Source organism: Oncorhynchus mykiss, chromosome 16 (assembly GCF_057628025.1).
Source record: "Oncorhynchus mykiss isolate SJ-2025 chromosome 16, ASM5762802v1, whole genome shotgun sequence".
NCBI lineage: Eukaryota > Metazoa > Chordata > Actinopteri > Salmoniformes > Salmonidae > Oncorhynchus > Oncorhynchus mykiss.
In genome coordinates, this window is record NC_143037.1 from 55,608,039 (window position 1) to 55,629,553 (window position 21,515).

Here is a 21,515-nt window from a genome sequence, read left to right on the forward strand (position 1 = left end):
CTTGTATGAGGTGACTACCTCAAGCTCTAAACCCTCAGAGGTAGTAATCACACCTGTAGGAAGAGGGGAATTCTTCTTACCAAACCACATTACCTTTGTTTTGGAGGTGTTCAGAACAAGGGTTAAGGGTAGAGAAAGCTTGTTGGAAACTAAGAAAGCTTTGTTGTAGAGCATTTAACACAAAATCCGGGGAGGGGCCAGCTGAGTATAAGACTGTATCATCTGCATATAAATGGATGAGAAAGCTTCCTACTGCCTGAGCTATGTTGTTGATGTAAATTGAGAAGAACGTGGGGCCTAGGATTGAGCCTTGGGGTACTCCCTTGGTGACAGGCAGTGGCTGAGACAGCAGATTTTCTGACTTTACACACTGCATACTTTGAGGTAGTTAGCCAACCAGACCAAAGACTCCTAAGAGACACCAATACGCCTTAGCTGGCCCACAAGAATGGAATGGTCTACCGTATCAAAAGCTTTGGCCAAGTCAATAAAAATAGCAGCACAACATTGCATAGAATCAAGGGCAATGGTGACATCATTGAGGACCTTTAAAGTTGTAGTGACACATCCGTAACCTAAGCGGAAACCAGATTGGATACGAGAGAGAATACTATAGACATGAAGAAAGCCAGTCAGTTGATTATTGACAAGTTTTTCCAACACTTTTGATAAACAGGGGAAAATATAAATAGGTCTATAACAGTTAGGATCAGCTTGATCTCCCCCTTTAAATAAAGGACCAACAGTGGCTGCCTTCCAAGCAATGGGAACCTCCCCATAAAGGAGAGACAGGTTAAAAAGGTCAGAGATAGGCTTGTAACTGCAGCCAGTAACTGAATCCATCCATCCTCATTATAATTAGTCACATTTGCCACACACCTTTCAAAATAATATTTTTACTCAAGGCCTGGCACAGCACTTTCAGAAATGTTTTACCATTTATGACAGAGTTACAATAAATACAGCCATATGAAGCTTATCTTGGCTCAAGACACAAAGAAACCTGAAACCTCACTACATTCAAAGAAATTATGATCACATCAAACATATATTCACACACATGTTATGTGAAGAAACTGACATAACCAGTTTGCCTCAGTGCAGTTTGTGGTCACTTATCTCCAGAAATATAACCATCATTTACAGTCTATATATTTTAGGTCAGAATAAGAAATTTGACCTTTGACCTGTAATCCAGCTGGCAGACAATAGCAGATTTATCACCATACCATATGCTCTCTCTCTCTCGCCCTCTCTCTCGCTCTCTCTCTCTCTGACAGCTGAAATGTTGGTGCAGGCGCACTATTTCCAGTCAAGGACACAAAGCATCCAAAATAGATTTATCTATGTACAGTATCTGTTGTCATAATGACTCCACCTGCCTCTTTCTTTGCTGATTTTACCAGTTCGCTGTATATATGTCCTAAACATATTATACATCTATATAGGATTATCAAGAAACTAGGGAACGTACAGACCAATACACTCCAATGTTAATGATTGCTTTAAAAAAATTATTTGACGATTACAGAATATGAAGAGTTTAAACAATTAAAAGGAAATGTATATTTGATGCCTCTGTGTTGACATGGTGTATTTTGAGGACATTAATACAGGTTACGATAGGCAGGGCTTCACTGTTGCAGCACTCAACTTATAGTTAATCATTATTACCCGATGAGGGAATCAAACAGAACAAGTCAACCGCACAACCACTCTGCCACTTGACAGGCAGTGGCTGAGACAGCAGATTTTCTGACTTTACACACTGCACACTTTGAGAGAGGTAGTTAGCCAACCAGACCAAAGACCCCTAAGAGACACCAATACGACTTAGCTGGCCCACAAGAATGGAATGGTCTACCATAAGACACTAGTAAAACTAGTCTACTACACTGCCTTGTCAAGGCAGAATTGCGGGTTAAAACCCTGCGTGTCTTTCTTTCCGGTCCTTTCGTACCAAGAAACATAATTTCATAGATCAAAACTGGCCTTCAGAAAGTATTCACAGCCCTTTACTTTTTCCACATTTTGTTGTGCTACAGCCTGAATTTAAAATGGATTCAATTTCATTTTTTTTTTGTCACTGGCCTACACACTATACCCCATAATGTCAAAGTGGATTTATTTTTACTAATTCATTTAAAATGAAAAGTGGAAATGTTTTGAGTCAACAAGTATTCAACCCCTTTGTTTTGGCAAGTTCACATAAGTTCAGGAGTAAACATTTGCTTAACAAGTCACATAATAAGTTGCATGGACTCACTCTGTGTGCCATAATAATGTTTAACATGATTTTTGAATGACTACCTCATTTCTGTACCCCACATATACAATTATCTGTAAGGTCCCTGTAAGAACCGACGCTGGAGATGAGAAGCAGGTACAGGGAGTTGAACATTTAATGAACGGACAAGTGACAGAACAGGAACAGCGTCAGTACAGGGGGAACCAAGCGACAATAATACTGAAGCAGGGAACAACCTCGGGAAGAAACAGATAAAGGGGAGGTAATGAAAGCAGGTGATTGAGTCCAGTTGAGTCCAATGAATCGCTGATGCACGTGAAGAGGGAAACAGGTGTGCGTAATGATGGTGGAAGGAGTGGGTAGTGCAGGGCAGCCTGGCACCCTCGAGAGCCAGGGCGGGAGAGCGGGAATAGGCGTGACAGTACCCCCCCTCTAGGGGCGCCACCCGGCGTCCCACCTGAGCGAGCCTGGCGGGCCTGCCGAGGCACGGGCGCTGGACAAGCCGGCTGGGGGCGTAGAAGCCAGAAGAACCGGCAGAGGCGTGGGAGCCTGGCGAACTGGCTGAGGTGTGACAGAACGGACAAGTGACAGAACAGGAACAGCGTCAGAACAGGGGAAACAAAAAGTCAATAATGCCGAAGCATGGAACAACCTCTGGAACAGACAGATAAAGGGGAGGTAATGAAAGTAGGTGATTGAGTCCAGGTGAGTCAAATAAATCGCTGATTCGTGTGACGAGGGAAACAGGTTTGCATAATGATGGTGGCAGGAGTGCGTAGTGCAGGGCAGCCAGGCGCCTTCAAGCGCCAGGGAGGGAGAGCGGGAGCAGGTGTGACAGTCCCTCAGTCGAGCAGTGAATTTCAAACACAGATTCAACCACAAAGACCAGGGAGGTTTTCCAATGCCTCGCAAAGAAGGACAACTATTGGTTGATGGGTAAAAATAACAAAAGCAGACATTAAATATCCCTTTGAGCATGGTGAAGTTATTAATTACAAGTTGGATGGTGTAATTAATCCAGTCACGACAAAGATACAGGTGTCCTTCCTAACTCAGTTGCCGGAGAGGAAGGAAACGGCTCAGGGATTTCCCCATCAGGCCAATAGTGACTTTAAAACAGTTTTAGAGGGAAATGACTGTAACAGGAGAAAACTGAAGACTACAACATTGTAGTTACTCCACAATACTAACCTAATTGACAGAGTGAAAAGAAGAAAGCCTGTACAGAATAAAAATATTCCAAAACATGCCTCCTCTTTGCAACAAGGACCTAAAGTAACACTGCAAAAAAATTGGCCAATCCAATACAACACATTATTGAGTACCACTCTCCATATTTTCAAGCATAGTGGTGGCTTGTTATGTTATAAATATGCTGGTAATCGTTAAGTACTGGGGAGTTTTTCAGGATAAAAAACAAATGGAATGGAGCTAAGCACAGGCAAAATCCTAGAGGAAAACCTGGCTCAGTCTGCTTTCCAACAGACACTGGGAGATGAAATAAGGATAATAACCTAAAACCTAAAACACAAGGCCAAATCTTCTTACCAGAAGACAGTGAATGTTCCTGAGTGGCCAAGTTACAGTTTTGACTTAAATCTACTTGGCAATATATGGCAAGACCTGAATATGGTTGTCTAGCAATGATAAACAACAATTTTGACAGAGCTTTAAGAAATGTGAAAAAAGAATGGGCAAATGTTGAACAATCCAGGTATGGACAGCTCTTAGAGACTTGCCCAGAAAGACTCACAGATGTAATTGCTGCCAAAGGTGCTTCTACAAAGTATTGACTTAGGGGTGTGAATACTTATCTAAATGAGATATTCCTGTATTTCATTTTCTAAAAACGTGCTACATTTCCAAAAAAACATGTTTTACTTTGCTCTTATGGGGTATTGTGTGTAGATGGCTGAGAAAAATATATATAATTTATTCCATTTTGAATTCAGGCTATAACACAACAAAATGTGGAATAAGTCAAGGGGTATGAATTCTTTGTAAAGGCACTATGGGAACCCATTGAATAACACATTCATATATGGCTAAACAAACATTAGAAAAATAAATCATTACGAATAAGGTTTGAAGAAAATATAACAAAGCTCAGGAAATATATACAGTTGAAGTCGGAAGTTTACATACACCTTAGCCAAATACATTTAAATTCAGTTTTTCATAATTCCTGACATTTAATCTGAGTAAAAATTCCCTGTCTTAGGTCAATTAGGATCACCACTTTATTTTAGAAATGTGAAATGTCAGAATAATGATTTATTTATTTCAGCTTTTATTTCAGCTTTAATTTCTTTCATCACATTCCCAGTGGGTCAGAAGCTTACATACACTCGAGTAGTATTTGGTAGCATTGCCTTTAAATTGTTTAACTTGGGTCAAACATTTTGGATAGCCTTCCACAAGCTTCCCACAATAACTTGGATGAATTTTGTGAAGTGCACCAGTCCCTCCTGCAGCAAAGCACCCCCACAACATGATGCTACCACCCCCGTGCTTCACGGTTGGGATGGTGTTCTTCGGCTTGTAGGCCTCCCCCCTTTTCCTCTAAACATAACAAAGGTCATTATGGCCAAACAGTTCTATTTCATCAGACCAGAGGACATTTCTCCAAAAAGTATGATCTTTGTCCCCATGTGCAGTTGCAAACCGTAGTCTGTCTTTTTTATGGCGGTTTTGGAGCAGTGGCTTCTTCCATGCTGAGCAGCCTTTCAGGTTATGTAGATATAGGACTCATTTTACTGTGGATATAGATACTTTTGTACCTGTTTCCTCCAGCATCTTCACAAGATCCTTTGCTGTTGTGCTGGGATTGATTTGCACTTTTCGCACCAAAGTACGTTCATCTCCAGGAGACAGAACGTGTCTCCTTCCTGAGTGGTATGACGGCTGTGTGGTCCCATGGTGTTTATACTTGCATACTCTTATTTGTACAGATGAACGTGGTACCTTCAGGCATCTGGAAATTGCTCCCAAAGATGAACCAGACTTGTGGAGGTCTACAATTTTTTTCCTTAGGTCTTGGCTGATTTCTTTTGATTTTCCCATGATGTCAAGCAAAGAGGCACTGAGTTTGAAGGTAGGCCTTGAAATACAGCCACAGCTACACCGCCAATTGACTCAAATGATGTCAATCAACCTATGAGAAGCTTCTAAAGAATTTTCCAAGCTGTTCAAAGGCACAGTCAACTTAGTGTATGTAAACTTCTAACCCACTGGAATTGTGATACAGTGAATTATAATGCACAAAGTAGATGTCCTACCAGACTTGCCAAAACTATAGCTTGTTAACAAGACATTTGTTGAGTGGTTGATTATTATTTCTTTTTTTAATTTGAATTTTTCTCCCCAAGTTCGTGGTATCCAATTGTTTAGTAGCTACTATCTTGTCTCGTTGCTACAACTCCCGTACAGGCTCGGGAGAGACGAAGGTTGAAAGTCATGCGTCCTCCGATACACAACCCAACCAAGCCGCACTGCTTCTTAAGCGCGCATCCAACCCGCGCATCCAACCCGGAAGCCAGCCGCACCAATGTGTCGGAAGAAACACCGTGCACATGGCAACCTTGGTTAGCGCGCACTGCGCCCGGCCTGCCACAGGAGTTGCTGGTGCGCTATGAGACAAGGATATCCCTACCGGCCAAGCCCTCCCTATAACCCGGACGACGCTAGGCCAATTGTGCGTCGCCCCACGGACCTCCCGGTCGCGGCCGGTTACGACAGAGCCTGGGCGCGAAGCCAGAGTCTCTGGTGGCAAAGCTGGCTTTGCAGTACAGCGCCCTTAAGAGTGGTTGATTTTTAATGACTCCTTCCTAAGTGTATGTAAACTTTCGACTTTCGATATTTTTATGACACATATTTAACCCCTTTTTTGTTGGCACAAAAATTCATACACTATTATCTCCATAGCCGAATGAGAGATAAAGGTGCAGGTACAACACATAAAAAGTACAGGATCCCTGCTGGAAGACACTGATTCTTTCCCCACAGACCACAGTGTAGAAAGGCCACCAAATTCCCAACAAACACAAAATCTTGTCTGTGAAATATCATTATTTTTCACAAAAAAATGCTTTTATGTCCAGAACAACCGCAGGGGGAAATACAAAGAAGTGTATTGATTTGATATCCTTAAAAAAACTTTTGCTCCGTTTGCTCCAGATCTAGCTTGGAGACAATAAATATCACCAATTTAGGTGCTGTGGCCTAGGCTCTCCTATTGTTGGACCATCTCGGTTCGTCCTCTATTTATAGTTCTCACTCTCTCTCTCTTCTGATGAGAACAGTGGGATGACGCAGAGAGAGGGTCAGAAGTTTTTTTAAACACCACACGCCCCTAACAATAAATGCTGGGGCAGGTGTTGCTTCTATCCTTTGTCCTGTGTCTGAGGCGTTTGTGGGAGCGTCAGTGTGTTCCAGTGACTGAGACAGAGAGAAAGGCAGGCCAGCAGCCATGGATGATGTATACAAAGCAGCGGTGAGTACAGACACAGGGACAAAACCTGCAGGTTGGGGGTCAGTTGACACAGGAGGATGCAAGATGGTTTTTGTCTGGGATAATAGACAGTCTTTTTCACCGCACATTCACATTACAGTTAGAATCGATTGGCTGAGGTCAGCTATGAGTCTTCATCTGATATACTAGGGAGGAAGGAGGGACTAATGATCTCAATCTTCATTCATTGGCGTACCTGGGTGTACTGCGGCTGAGTAAAAATCAAGGCACTGTTATGAAATCACGTGCCTTTTCTTGCCGGTTTGTTGGCTCAGGTTGTGGACGGGGGTATATCTGTTGAGGCACAAGGTCAACATGAATATGTGAAAATAACAGCCCGTCATGACTGTGGTGTTATGTTTAACACATTTCACACAATGGTTATATGCTCCAGCTCACATTATATTTACAGTACACACTCTCTGGACACAAGCCAGAGGTGAATAGAGGTTAATGGGCCCTGAGGAAAGTCATCTCTAGTTGTTCAACTGAATTAGACGTTGATGATGTCAAAAAGCCCTAATCTGCGTTCAAGAGCTGTGAGAAGCGAGAAATGAGAAGCGAGAAATGGTTTTACCAGTCAACCTCAATTCAAGATATATTTCACGAGAGCTACCGAGTTGTTAATTATGAGGTGGCAGGGTAGCCTAGTGGTTAGAGCGTTGGACTAGTAACTGGAAGGTTGCAAGTTCGAATCCCCAAGCTGACAAGGTACAAATCTGTCGTTCTGCCCCTGAGCAGGCAGTTCCTAGGCCGTCAATGAAAATAAGAATTTGTTCTTAACTGACTTGCCTGGTTAAAAAAAAATATTTCAGTATACCCAAGGTACCTTTGACAAACCAAGTACTCGTGAAAGGGATTGGTAGTCACATAGACATGTTCCCACCTTGACGTTGATTGGTCAAAGTAAGTGCAGTAATATTGAGTGTCAAGACCCAACTAAACATGGTCATACGATGGGAAAGCAACTCATGTGAAAGTGTCATTCAACACCATCTTTTTATAGAGGAGAGGAATCAAGAATGGCCAGCAGAACTTTTCTGAATGTGTTGACAATTATTGTCCCTCTGAGAAAAGGTCATTGTCCTTCTAAAATTAGAGTTCACAGTGTATGAATAAATGATCTCACCAAGAGAGTTGTAAAGTCAATGGAAATTCAACATTGTATCTTTTGAATGAACAACTAACAAGTGCCAAGATTCATCAAGGTTAAACACAAAGTTGGCCATGTTCTATGAGGACAGCTATTCTGAAAAGGTCGATTAAATGTGAACTGCACAACAAAAAGCTCATTGCCATGACATTATGAACATTTGAGCTCAGCATTATCTTTTCTGCGTACCCAGATGACGTAATGTGAGGTTAGATGGGATTTCTGGCATTTCTCTGCCTGACAACATAGAACAAAGGACAGTTAGGAAAAGGAAGAGAGTAGACAGCTGTCGGCTCAAACAAATGTCTGTCAGCAGAATCTGTGCCAGAGCCCCCCTCGCCACAATACAAGAATAGGAGGTGAAGAAAGCAGCGTGACATTTCAGTCAGACTGCACCATGGGTAGGGGGCTGTGCTCCACAGGTTTTGGGTTGAGTTCAACAAGAGGGAGATGGGGCTGGGGTACTGATGGAATATATTACACACTGTGAGGGCTCAGGGCTGACTGCATACCAAGGTCAAGAGAGACAAGACAATGAGGAAATGGCCACCAATGTGGTCCAACTATGAGTCGTCAATTTGTCAAACATAAATGTCAAAGAGGCAAACCAATCTGCATAATGTAGGCACATAAAGTAGACTAAGATGAGTTCAAAAGTACTATACCATGTCTATCAACGTGAGTAAATTGCATACAATATGTAACTTTCCCTACTGTTCCCTTCAGGTTGAGAACTTAACAGAAGAGCAGAAAAATGGTGAGTCTTGGTTTTTGGACACAATAATTGCTCTTACAAACCATGTCTTCTTTAATTTTGCATCATTCATGTCTGTGGAGAAGCACTAGTAATACCCATAAGATCCATTTAATCTGCTTCTCACCACTATGTCCCCACAGAGTTTAAGGCAGCCTTTGACATTGCATGTCAGGGTGCAGAGGACGGCTGCATCAGCACCAAGGAGTTGGGGAAAGTGATGAGAATGCTGGGGCAGAACCCCACCCCAGAGGAGCTGCAGGAGATGATAGATGAGGTGGATGAGGATGGTGCGTCACCATGGATACAAACATATCAACACACAATACTACATCCCCTCACTTCAATATGAATTAACCTTAGGCAAAGTCATTAGGTCAGGTAGCCTGAGGAGTGGTTCATACATAGTTTTCAGACTGGTATAAAATGTTAATTTCGAAGTCATCACATTACTATGTTTCAGCATTAAGACACTGTGTGTGTGTGTGTGTGTGTGTGTGTCTGTCTGTCTGTCTGTCTGTCTGTCTGTCTGTCTGTCTGTCTGTCTGTCTGTCTGTCTGTCTGTCTGTCTGTCTGTCTGTCTGTCTGTCTGTCTGTCTGTCTGTCTGTCTGTCTGTCTGTCTGTCTGTCTGTCTGTCTGTCTGTCTGTCTGTCTGTCTGTCTGTCTGTCTGTCTGTCTGTCTGTCTGTCTGTCTGTCTGTCTGTCTGTCTGTCTGTCTGTCTGTCTGTCTGTCTGTCTGTCTGTCTGTCTGTCTGTCTGTCTGTCTGTCTGTCTGTCTGTCTGTCTGTCTGTCTGTCTGTCTGTCTGTCTGTCTGTCTGTCTGTCTGTCTGTCTGTCTGTCTGTCTGTCTGTCTGTCTGTCTGTCTGTCTGTCTGTCTGTCTGTCTGTCTGTGTGTCTGTCTGTCTGTGTGTGTGTGTGTGTGCGTGCATTGGGGGGGTTACAGGCAGCGGGACAGTAGACTTTGATGAGTTCCTGGTGATGATGGTGCGCTGCATGAAGGAGGAGAGCAAAGGAAAATCAGAGGAAGAGTTGGCTGAACTTTTCCGCATGTTCGACAAGTAAGGCTAATATCAAGCAAAGTGGCTGCCAAAAAACATTTGTGCTTACTCTGCCAAGAACCTATAAAGACAAAAATATAGAAAACTAAAAAATAATGTCAATGTTGTCAGGGATATGTGTACTCATTGACGCTGCTTACAGAAACGGAGATGGCTACATTGATTTGGAGGAGCTGAAAACCATGCTGGAGTCAACTGGAGAGGCCATCACTGAGGATGACATCGAAGAGCTCATGAAGGATGGAGACAAAAATAATGACGGAAAGATTGATTATGATGGTAAGACAAGAGGTCCAACAGTAATAATTTTAGACAAAAGATCAGGCTGGGACTTCCAGAATGTGTAATTGTTAGTTTGTTTTTGTCAGCTACATGCACCAATGACACTCGTCTAGGTAATCCATTCAAAACATTTCACAGTTCAAATCCAGGCAGTCAATAAGAAATTGTCCATCATGAGCTGTGGGTGTCATTCTCTTCCACAGAGTTCCTGGAATTCATGAAGGGGGTTGAGTAAAGGACTCCAAAGATTCATGGACTCTCAGCCCGGGAAAATACTCATACCTCCTCTTAGCTCTGAACATCACATTATTGCCTGAATACGTTGGACAACATTGAAATAAAAACCTCTTTCTGCTTGGCTCCATCTACCACTAAACATGTGTTATATCCTCAATGTGTATCGGCCTTGGTTGACATCTTGTATGTGGTCTAGTTTTTATCCATAGCATTATTAAGGGACCTTAAAGATAATAGGTCTTGTTATGTCCTTAAAGTGAATTTCTGAACTACAAATTGATTTAACCCCCCATAATCCTATAATATTTTATTTGAAATTTTAACCTAGGGGAGGAAACACTCTTCTCCACAATACTGTATATTTTCAATAAAGAAAGATTTTCAGTAATCCAGATGAGTCTTCAATTCAAACAAATTGATATCAACAGGATTGCTTATCACCATTGTATTGTATGTTATTGTATTGAATTGCATTGTATTGTAGAACAAAGGAATAGCGACGGAGGCCATCGCCCCTCCCTTCCGAACGGCGTTCGCCCATCTCTTAGGACCGACTGACCCATGTTCAACTGCTGTTCACATGGAACCCTTCTCCACTTCGGTCTTCAAAGTTATCGTTTGAATATTTGCTACTACCACCAAGATCCCATAGCACAATGGGTCATTGCTGTATAAAGGGCACAATATAGGCCTGGTAAGGCTCTTGAGATAAGTGACAAATTACAAGATTTGCAGGGTATCATACACCAGGTATCACTTTATCATTGTGTGAAACACACACAGATTAAATATCTCACATTAGTACGAGCCCTGAATGCTGATTGGCTCACAGCGGTGGTATATCAGACCTCATACCACGGGTATGAGAAAACATTTATTTTTACTGTTCTAATTACGTTGGTAACCAGTTTATAATAGCAATAAGGCACCTCGGGGGTTTCTGGTATATGGCCAATATACACTCCGCGATGCTTCATGCATAAGAACAGCCCTTAGCCGTGCTATATTGGCCCTATACCACACCCCTCGTGCCTTATTGCTTAAATATGTTTAGGAAAATGTTAAGTATCTTCATTTCTTGGGTGGGTTTACAGGACAGAGCCCATGTGAAAAAGTCAAAATAACAGAGGGCATCCGAGAACGCATCTGCTACAGAAGCTGGTTTCAACCAATGGAGATGTATCGAATCATGCGCGTCTTTTGCACAATGTTTATATTCGTCACTGGTTTTGTGCCAAATCAATGCGCTGATGAGATAATTAATATATGACGTAGGCAACATCAGATTCACCACATTGAAAATATTACTAGCTAATGAAATCATAACATATTGTTGTCTAAATTGTACCATTCGTAATAGCATTGGACTCGTGGAAGCAACCAAGGTAAAAATAAATAATGACTACCTGGAATGATCAAATGCTCCAGGTGCGCGGAATGAATAACTTTTATTCGCCAGTTTAGAGTGAAACTATTGTGGTATATGGGAGGGAATGACAAGCTGTGGCTAGCTATGTGTGTTTAATAGCGAATTTACTACTAGTTATCATTCTAGCCTATACTACAACACATCTCTCTAGAAGGCAACATTTGTTTGTGTTACCCAGGCTCCAGTCGCACCACTTTCCTTCGGTTTGGGGTGGGAGGAGAGCAAGTTGGTCGGGTGCCTTGCAAAAGTGGCGTCCATTTTGAGTACATTTCCAACCTCTTCAATCCACCACACGGCGGCGCTATTAGTCTGTGCCAAAATTTTGACTCCTTTAGGAGGTCAGAGGCTGTAGATTCTGTCACTTCGGAGGGAAGGCTCACTGACCGTCTTGGAAGGATGGAGAGATGAGATGAGAGGGAAAGTGTACTATAATATACTCTGAGAATTAAACCAAACTCAGAAATGTGATAGGATGGAGTGATGAGATGAGAGGGAATGTGTACTATAATATACTCTGAGAATGAAACCAAACTCAGAAATTTGACATTTATACACTTAAAATTATATATTTGTGCCTCTTCTATAGAATTATGAAGTAATGCCCAGAGTATGCGACACTCCACTAATGTGTATGGAGAGATCTCAAATCAAACTTTATTTGCCACATGCGCGGAATACAGCAAGTGTAGACTTTACCGTGAAATGCTTAATTACAAGCCCTTAACCAACAGTGCAGTTCAAGAAGAAGAAAATATTTACCAAGTAGGCTAAGATAAAAAGTAATAATAAGAATAACAATAATGAGGCTATTTACAGGGGGCACCAGTACCGAGTCAGTGTGCAGGGGTACAGGCTAGTTGAGGTAATCTGTACATGTAGGTGGGGGCGAAGTGACTATGCATAGGGTAACAAACAAACAGCGAGTAGCAGCAGTGTACAAGTGGTGGTGGGGGGGGGGGGGGGGTCAATGTAAATTGTCCGGAGACGATTTTTATGAATTGTTCAGCAGTCTAATGGCTTGGGGTAGAAGCTGTTGAGGAGCCTTTTGGTCCTAGACTTGGCGCTACAGTACCGCTTGCTGTGCAGTAGCAAAGAAAACAGTCTATAACTTGGGTGACTGGAGTCTCTGACAATTTTCTGGGCTTTCCTCTGACACTGCCTATTATATAGGTCCTGGATGGCAGGAAGCTTGGCCCCAGTGATGTACTGGGCCATTTGTACTGGCCTCTGTAGCGCCTTACGGTCAGATGCCGAGCAGTTGCCATACCAGGCGGGGATGCAAACGGTCAGGATGCTCTCGATTATGCAGCTGTAGAACCTTTTGAGGATCTGGAGGCCCATGCCAAATCTTTTCAGTCTGCTGAGGGGGAAAAGGTTTTGTCTTCATGACTGTGTTGGTATGTTTGGACCATGATAGTTCGTTGGTGATGTGGACACCAAGGAACTTGAAACTCTCGATCCGCTCCACTACAGCCCTGTCGATGTTAATGGGGGCCTGTTCGGCCCGCCTTTTCCTGTAGTCCACGATCAGCTCCTTTGTCTTGCTCACATTGAGGGAGAAGTTGTTGTCCTGGCACCATACTGCCAGTTCTCTGACCTCCTCCCTATAGGCCGTCTCATTGTTGTCGGGGATCAGGCCTACCACTGTTGTGTCATCAGCAAACTTAATGATGGTGTTGGAGTTGTGTTTGGCCACGCAGTTGTGGGTGAACAGGGAATACAGGAAGGGACTAAATACACACCCCTGAGGGGCCCCAGTGTTAAGGATCAGCGTGGCAGACGTATTGTTACATACTCTTACCACCTGAGGGCGGCCCGTCAGGAAGTCCAGGATCCAGTTGCAGAGGGAGGTGTTTAGTCCCAGAGTCCTTAGCTTAGTGATGAGCTTCGTGGGCACTATGGTGTTGAACGCTGAGCTGTAGTCGATGAACAGCATTCTCACATAAGTGTTCCTTTTGTCCAGGTGAGAAAGGGAGGTGTGGAGTGCGAATTAGATTTTGTCATCTGTGGATCTGTTGTATGTGAATTGGAGTGGGTCTAGGGTGTCCAGGAGGATGTTGTTGATGTGAGCCATGACCAGCCTTTCAAAGCACTTCATGGCTACTGATGTGAGTGCCACGGGGCTTTAATCATTTAGTCAGGTTACATTTGCTTCCTTGGGCACAGGGACTATGGTGGTCTGCTTGAAACATGTAGGTACAGACTCAGTCAGGGAGAGGTTGAAAATGACAGTTGGTCCGCGCATGCTTTGAGTACACGTCCTGTTAATCCGTCTGGCCCAGCTGCTTTTTGAATGTTGACCTGTTTAAAGGTTTTGTTCACATCGACTACCGAGAGCGTTATCACACAGTCATCCAGAACAGCTGGGGCTCTCATGCATGCTTCAGTGTTGCTTGCCTCGAAGCAAGCATAAAAGGCATTTAGCTCGTCTGGTAGGCTCGCGTCACTGGGCAGCTCACGTCTGGGTTTCCCTTTGTAGCCCATAATAGTTTTCAAGCCCTGCCACATCCGACGAGCGTCAGAGCTGGTGTAGTAGGATTCAATCTTAATCCTGTATTGACGCTTTGCTTGTTTGATGGTTCGTCTGAGGGCATAGCGGGATTTCTTATAAGCCTCCGGATTAGTCTCCCGCTAATTGAAAGCGGCAGCTCTAGCCTTTAGCTCGATGCGTATGTTGCCTGTAACCAATGGCTTCTGGTTGGGATATGTACAGTTGAGGTGGGAAGTTTACATACACTTAGGTTGGAGTCATTAAAACTCATTTTTCAACCATTCCACAAATTTCTTGTTAACAAACTATAGTTTTGGCAAGTCGGTTTGGACATCTACTTTGTGCATGACACAAGTCATTTTTTCAACAATTGTTTACAGACAGATTATTTCACTTATAATTCACTGTATCCCAATTCCAGTGGGGTCACAAGTTTACATACACTAAGTTGACTGTGCCTTTAAACAGCATGGAAAATTCCAGAAAATTATGTCATGGCTTTAGACGCTTCAGATAGGCTAATTGACACCATTTGAGTCAATTAGAGGTGTACAGTGCCTTGCGAAAGTATTCGTCCCCCTTGAACTTTGCGACCTTTTGCCACATTTCAGGTTTCAAACATAAAGATATAAAACTGTATTTTTTTGTGAAGAATCAACAACAAGTGGGACACAATCATGAAGTGGAACGACATTTATTGGATATTTCAAACTTTTTTAACCAATCAAAAACTGAAAAATTGGGCGTGCAAAATTATTCAGCCCCTTTACTTTCAGTGCAGTAAACTCTCTCCAGAAGTTCAGTGAGGATCTCTGAATGATCCAATGTTGACCTAAATGACTAATGATGATAAATACAATCCACCTGTGTGTAATCAAGTCTCCGTATAAATGCACCTGCACTGTGATAGTCTCAGAGGTCCGTTAAAGGCGCAGAGAGCATCATGAAGAACAAGGAACACACCAGGCAGGTCCGAGATACTGTTGTGAAGAAGTTTAAATCCGGATTTGGATACAAAAAGATTTCCCAAGCTTTAAACATCCCAAGGAGCACTGTGCAAGCGATAATATTGAAATGGAAGGAGTATCAGACCACTGCAAATCTACCAAGACCTGGCCGTCCCTCTAAACTTTCAGCTCATACAAGGAGAAGACTGATCAGAGATGCAGCCAAGAGGCCCATGATCACTCTGGATGAACTGCAGAGATCTACAGCTGAGGTGGGAGACTCTGTCCATAGGACAACAATCAGTCGTATATTGCACAAATCTGGCCTTTATGGAAGAGTGGCAAGAAGAAAGCCATTTCTTAAAGATATCCATAAAAAGTGGCGTTTAAAGTTTGCCACAAGCCACCTGGGAGACACACCAAACATGTGGAAGAAAGTGCTCTGGTCAGATGAAACCAAAATTGAACTTTTTGGCAACAATGCAAAACGTTATGTTTGGCGTAAAAGCAACACAGCTCATCACCCTGAACACACCATCCCCACTGTCAAACATGGTGGTGGCAGCATCATGGTTTGGGCCTGCTTTTCTTCAGCAGGGACAGGGAAGATGGTTAAAATTGATGGGAAGATGGATGGAGCCAAATACAGGACCATTCTGGAAGAAAACCTGATGGAGTCTGCAAAAGACCTGAGACTGGGACAAAGATTTGTCTTCCAACAAGACAATGATCCAAAACATAAAGCAAAATCTACAATGGAATGGTTCAAAAATAAATATATCCAGGTGTTAGAATGGCCAAGTCAAAGTCCAGACCTGAATCCAATCGAGAATCTGTGGAAAGAACTGAAAACTGCAGTTCACAAATGCTCTCCATCCAACCTCACTGAGCTCAAGCTGTTTTGCAAGGAGGAATGGGAAAAAATGTCAGTCTCTCGATGTGCAAAACTGATAGAGACATACCCCAGGCGACTTACAGCTATAATCGCAGCAAAAGGTGGCGCTACAAAGTATTAACTTAAGGGGGCTGAATAATTTTGCACGCCCAATTTTTCAGTTTTTGATTTGTTAAAAAAGTTTGAAATATCCAATAAATGTCGTTCCACTTCATGATTGTGTCCCACTTGTTGTCGATTCTTCACAAAAAAATACAGTTTTATATCTTTATGTTTGAAGCCTGAAATGTGGCAAAAGGTCGCAAAGTTCAAGGGGGCCGAATACTTTCGCAAGGCACTGTATTAACTTAAGGGGGCTGAATAATTTTGCACGCCCAATTTTTCAGTTTTTGATTTGTTAAAAAAGTTTGAAATATCCAATAAATGTCGTTCCACTTCATGATTGTGTCCCACTTGTTGTCGATTCTTCACAAAAAAATACAGTTTTATATCTTTATGTTTGAAGCCTGAAATGTGGCAAAAGGTCGCAAAGTTCAAGGGGGCCGAATACTTTCGCAAGGCACTGTACCTGTGGATGTATTTCAAGGCCAACCTTCAAACTCAGTGCCTCTTTGCTTGACATCATGGGAAAATCAAAAGAAATCAGCCAAGTCCTCAGAATAAAAATTGTAGACCTCCACAAGTCTGGTTCATCCTTGGGAGCAATTTCCAAACGCCTGAAGGTACCACGTTCATCTGTACAAATAAGAGTACGCAAGTATAAACACCATGGGACCACACAGCCGCCATACCACTCAGGAAGGAGACACGTTCTGTCTCTTGGAGATAAACGTACTTTGGTGCGAAAAGTGCAAATCAATCCCAGAACAACAGCAAAGGATCTTGTGAAGATGCTGGAGGAAACAGGTACAAAAGTATCTATATCCACAGTAAAATGAGTCCTATATCTACATAACCTGAAAGGCCGCTCAGCATAGAAGAAGCCACTGCTCCATAAAAAAGCCAGACTACAGTTTGCAACTGCACATGGGGACAAAAATCATACTTTTTGGAGAAATTTCCTCTAGCCTGATGAAATAGAACTGTTTGGCCATAATGACCGTTGTTATGTTTGGAGGAAAAAGGGGGAGGCTTGCAAGCCGAAGAACATCATCCCAACCGTGAAGCACGGGGGTGGTAGCATCATGTTGTGGGGGTGCTTTGCTGCAGGAGGGACTGGTGCATTTCAGAAAATAGATGGCATCATGAGGGAGGAAAATTATGTGGCTATATTGAAGCAACATCTCAATACATCAGTCAAAAAGTTAGAGCTTGGTCGCAAATGGGTCTACCAAATGGACAATGACCACAAGCGTACTTCCAAAGTTATGGCAAAATGGCTTAAGGACAACAAAGGTATTAGAGTGGCCATCACAAAGCCCTGACCTCAAAGCCCTAAAGAAAATCTGTAGGCAGAACTGAAAAAGCGTGTGCGAGCAAGTAGGCCTACAAACCTGACTCAGTTACACCAGTTCTGTCAGGAGGAATGGGCCAAAATTCACCCAACTTATTGTGGGAAGCTTGTGGAAGGCTGCCTGAAACGTTTGACCCAAGTTAAACAATTTAAAGGCAATGCTACCAAATACTAATTGAGTGTATGTAAACTTCTGACCCACTAGGAACGTGATGAAAGAAATAAAAGCTGAAATAAATCAGTCTCTCTACTATTATTCTGACATTTCACATTCTTAAAATAAAGTGGTGATCCTAACTGACCTAAAGCAGGGAGTTTTTACTCTGATTAAATATCAGGAATTGTGAAAGACTGAGTTTAAATGTATTTGGCTGTACGTACAGTTACTGTGGGGACAGTCACTGCGACACTTCATTAATGTGTATGTAGATATCGGCCACAAGTAAGGCCATGCCTAGACAATAACAATAGAAAACAATCCTAGTGTTTTCCCTGCCATTGCATGCCCCATTAACATTGCCTTTGTATGCCTTTTTGGAGTGAAACGGTATGGAGTCCATATTAATGGGTACTGTCAGGATGAAAATGGGGAACTCAGGAGGTGGGTGGGATGATGATCTATGACCAAGCATACCTACCCTGTAAAACTGGACATCCTGGTCAGCACTTGTTGATTTGATATTTTACATATTTTCAGTGAATGGCAAACTGTGGCTTATAATGCTCGTCCACCATATTTTCATGCAGCTGTGGGTCTAGTGGCAGGTATCAGTGTGAAAACACCCTTATCAAGGAGTGTGAGCAGGAGGCCTGCATCCCAGCAGACATACCAGAAACTGCGTGCCATGTCAGCAGTGAGGTGATTGATGCCTCAACAGGAGTGGCAATCACTCTGCAGTGTCTCATTGAGAATGCTGTCTCTTTGCATGCTTTTACATAGGCCTACATTCTAATCCACAGTATTTTAATCTCCCCTGTGTCTTCTCTCATAGCTATACTTATGAGGATGATGGGGTGTTTCCAGAAAGCCCTTTTGTGTTTGACTATGCCACTACCTCCTGAGTTCAAGCTTAGGATAGGGGAGGTACAAGAGTTCTACCTCTACTCCATGGACAAGGTCAACCACTACTTTTGAGCACCTCCAGTCCTGCATGACGGTTCTTATGTCTGGCCCATAAAGAAGAAATTCAAGTAGGCCTACAATGTGTTGTTTTCAGGTGAAAGAAGTGCTGGTCAGTGATGACTTCAAGCCCAACTGTGCCATGGTGGTCCTAGACTTCATTGGACACTCCTTCATACAACCCGACACAGGTTTGTATCAGTACATAAATGACACAGGATAATATACACTGAACAAAAATATAAACACAACATGTAAAGTGTTGGTCCCATGTTTCATGAGCTGAAATAAAAGATCCCAGAAATGTTCCATATGCTCAAAGCTGATTTCTTTCTAATTCTGTGCACAAACTTGTTTACATCCCTGTTAGTAAGGGTTTCTCCTTTGTTGGGGAGAATAAAAGGCCACACAACACAATGCCACAGATGTCGTAAGTGTTTAGGGAACGTGCAGTTGGCATGCTGACTGCAGGAATGTCCACCAGAGCGGTTGCCAGATAATTTCATGTTAATTTCTCTACCATAAGACACCTTCAAAGTTGTTTTAGAGAATTTGGCAGTATATCCAACCAGCCTCACAAACGCAGGCCACGTGTATGGCGTCGTGTGGGCGAGTGGTTTGCTGATCTCATTGTGAACAGACTGCCCCATGGTGGCAGTGGGGTTATGGGTTGGGCAGGCATAAGCTACGAACAAACACAATCAATGGCAATTTGGATGTGCAGAGATACCATGACGAGATCCTGAGGTCCATTCATCCGCAGCCCTCACCTCATGTTTCAGCATGATAATGGACAGCCAGCCCCATGTTGCATGGATCTGTACACAATTCGTGGAAGGTGAAAATGTCCCAGTTTTTCCATGGCCTGCATACTCACCAGACATGTCACCCATTGAACATGTTTGGGATGCTCTGGATCTAAGTGTATGACAGCGTGTGTCAGTTTTGCCAATATCCAGCAACTTCGCACAGCCATTAAAGATGAGTGTGACAACATTCCACAGGACACTGTCATGTCTTTGGCTATGCCGGAATAAGTGATATGACATGCTATTCTATAAAATCCTTCTCTGTAATTAATATTACCTGATTGAGCTAATCATGTAAATGTAATTAACTAGAAAGACGGGGCACCACGAAAGAGTGTTTATAGAGCTGTTATCTTCTGAATAAACTCTGAAAGACCTAGTATTATTTTACATCAATAGCAGTCAATATTAATCGGCACCTTATTTCAGTCTCATCTGAAAGTTGTAAATTCTTGGTTATCTTCACGAACCCTGGCTAACAAGTTGACTCAGCAATACAAAATTGGGTTTAATTATCTATTTACTAAATACCTAACTAATCACACAGAATTACATATACACAGAATGCAAATTATGTCATACAGAAAACGTCCCTGGTGGATGGAGACGACATGACGGCTGGTTACACAAAGGAAAGGGGGTTGGGTTTGAGTGAACGAGCGGGAAGACTGAGGAACAAAGGGAGACGCCATGCTTTTGTAAATACAGTATCTTCTGCATTCTAAATTACCACCTATTTGGAAAAGGAAAATGCAATAAATATTTACTCTGAGCTGCGCTTCGGTAGGTTGGTGGTAGATGCTGGCCAACAGAGATCTTCCTGTCCTCGGAAGAATGTCTCTGGTGGTAAATTGGATACGTTGTAGTATCTTCGTTGTGTGTTAGACTGGATACGTCGTCCGTCCTTTCCTAGCCCACGTTTACAGCTGCTGTTGCTAACTCAACGGCTAGGATGTCTCACTTCTTTAGTGAATAAGAGTTCAAAGTTCATACCATTCACAACCAAAGCTCACACTGAGGTTGGCTTAGTTCTGTAGTTGACATGTTAGTCCTTTTTAACGTATGGACCGTCGTCCCATTGTTCTCGGAACAGAAGGTTACATTTTCGTCAAGGGCTTATATAGTGGAGGGAGAGAAGGGTGTGTTTCATACTTTATAACCCATGTCTCTTCACAGGGGCGGGCCACTGACTGAGCAGAGCTCTAACCTTATGAAAACCCAATTCTCTAATTTGGAAGCTAAAATTACATTTAATCTTTTCACAAATATTTTCATATTCAAACATTTAAATTGCACAATTCCATGTGAATCTGATAACTAGAATGTGTAGACTTTCCCAGATACAGTTTATGTCGTCCTGTCATCAGTCATCTCAGATGACAACCGAACTGACATCCTATTCATTAAGTACCAACGCATATTTTCAACTGGTTCTATTACCGAAATACGATTCCTTTCCCCTCACCGTTTGATGTTCCCAGACTCCCTGTTTAACAAAGGCTATTCAAGAGTTCTTCAGTAGAGTCAAGAGACGGGAGAAAGGTATTTATGGGGGTGGGTCATAAACCTTACCCACAGGCCAACCTCATGACACCACAAACAAAAGCCTGATCAACTCTATGCGAAGGAGATGTGTCACGCTGCTTGAGGCAAATGGTCACACCAGATACTGACTGTTTTTCTGATCCACGGCCCTACTTTAAGGTATCTGTGACCAGCAGATGCATATCTGTGTTCCCAGTCATTTGAAATCCATAGATTAGGGCCTAATGAATTTATTTAAATTGACTGATTGCCTTATATGAACTGTTACTCAGTAAAATCTTAAGTTGTTGCATTTATATTTTTGTTCAGTATAGTTCTAAAGATTAACAGTAGTACAATTGTCAATTCTTTAATCACCAACAAGAACAGCAGAGGATTCAAGACAAATGTCATTTTTTCCAGAGCCCTATTAAGAGGAGTTTGTTACCGGACTACACCACACTTTGTAAATACTGAAGTGAAAACTATGCAATGGTGACATGGTCAGGAAACCCACTCTTTTCCTAGATGCCTTGATCTATTCTGTGAAATGTTTTGTAAGTCTTACATTTTCTTGTGATTGTGTCGAGGCATGAAACATGA

The 21,515-nt window shown here is 42.5% G+C and overlaps 1 protein-coding gene and 1 pseudogene across 1 annotated transcript; both read left to right on the forward strand.

Moving 5' to 3' along the window:
* Positions 1 to 5,791: 5,791 nt before the first annotated feature.
* On the forward strand, positions 5,792 to 10,632 carry LOC110492266 (troponin C, slow skeletal and cardiac muscles). The gene is made up of 6 exons (XM_021566439.3): positions 5,792 to 6,740; positions 8,638 to 8,668; positions 8,809 to 8,955; positions 9,611 to 9,725; positions 9,868 to 10,004; positions 10,211 to 10,632. The coding sequence occupies exons 1-6, from the start codon at positions 6,717 to 6,719 to the stop codon at positions 10,240 to 10,242; spliced, it is 486 nt and encodes a 161-aa protein (XP_021422114.1). The 5' UTR covers positions 5,792 to 6,716; the 3' UTR covers positions 10,243 to 10,632.
* A 1,010-nt stretch (positions 10,633 to 11,642) lies between these two features.
* LOC110491096 (uncharacterized) lies at positions 11,643 to 21,382 on the forward strand (annotated as a pseudogene).
* The last annotated feature ends 133 nt before the right edge of the window (positions 21,383 to 21,515 follow it).

Bases quoted from the DNA above. Each gene is read 5' to 3' on its own strand.
- LOC110492266 (XM_021566439.3), top strand. From the start codon at position 6,717: ATGGATGATGTATACAAAGCAGCG. The intron at 6,741-8,637 runs GTGAGTACAGAC...TGTTCCCTTCAG, and splicing joins ATGATGTATACAAAGCAGCG to GTTGAGAACTTAACAGAAGA. The intron at 9,726-9,867 runs GTAAGGCTAATA...CGCTGCTTACAG, and splicing joins CTTTTCCGCATGTTCGACAA to AAACGGAGATGGCTACATTG.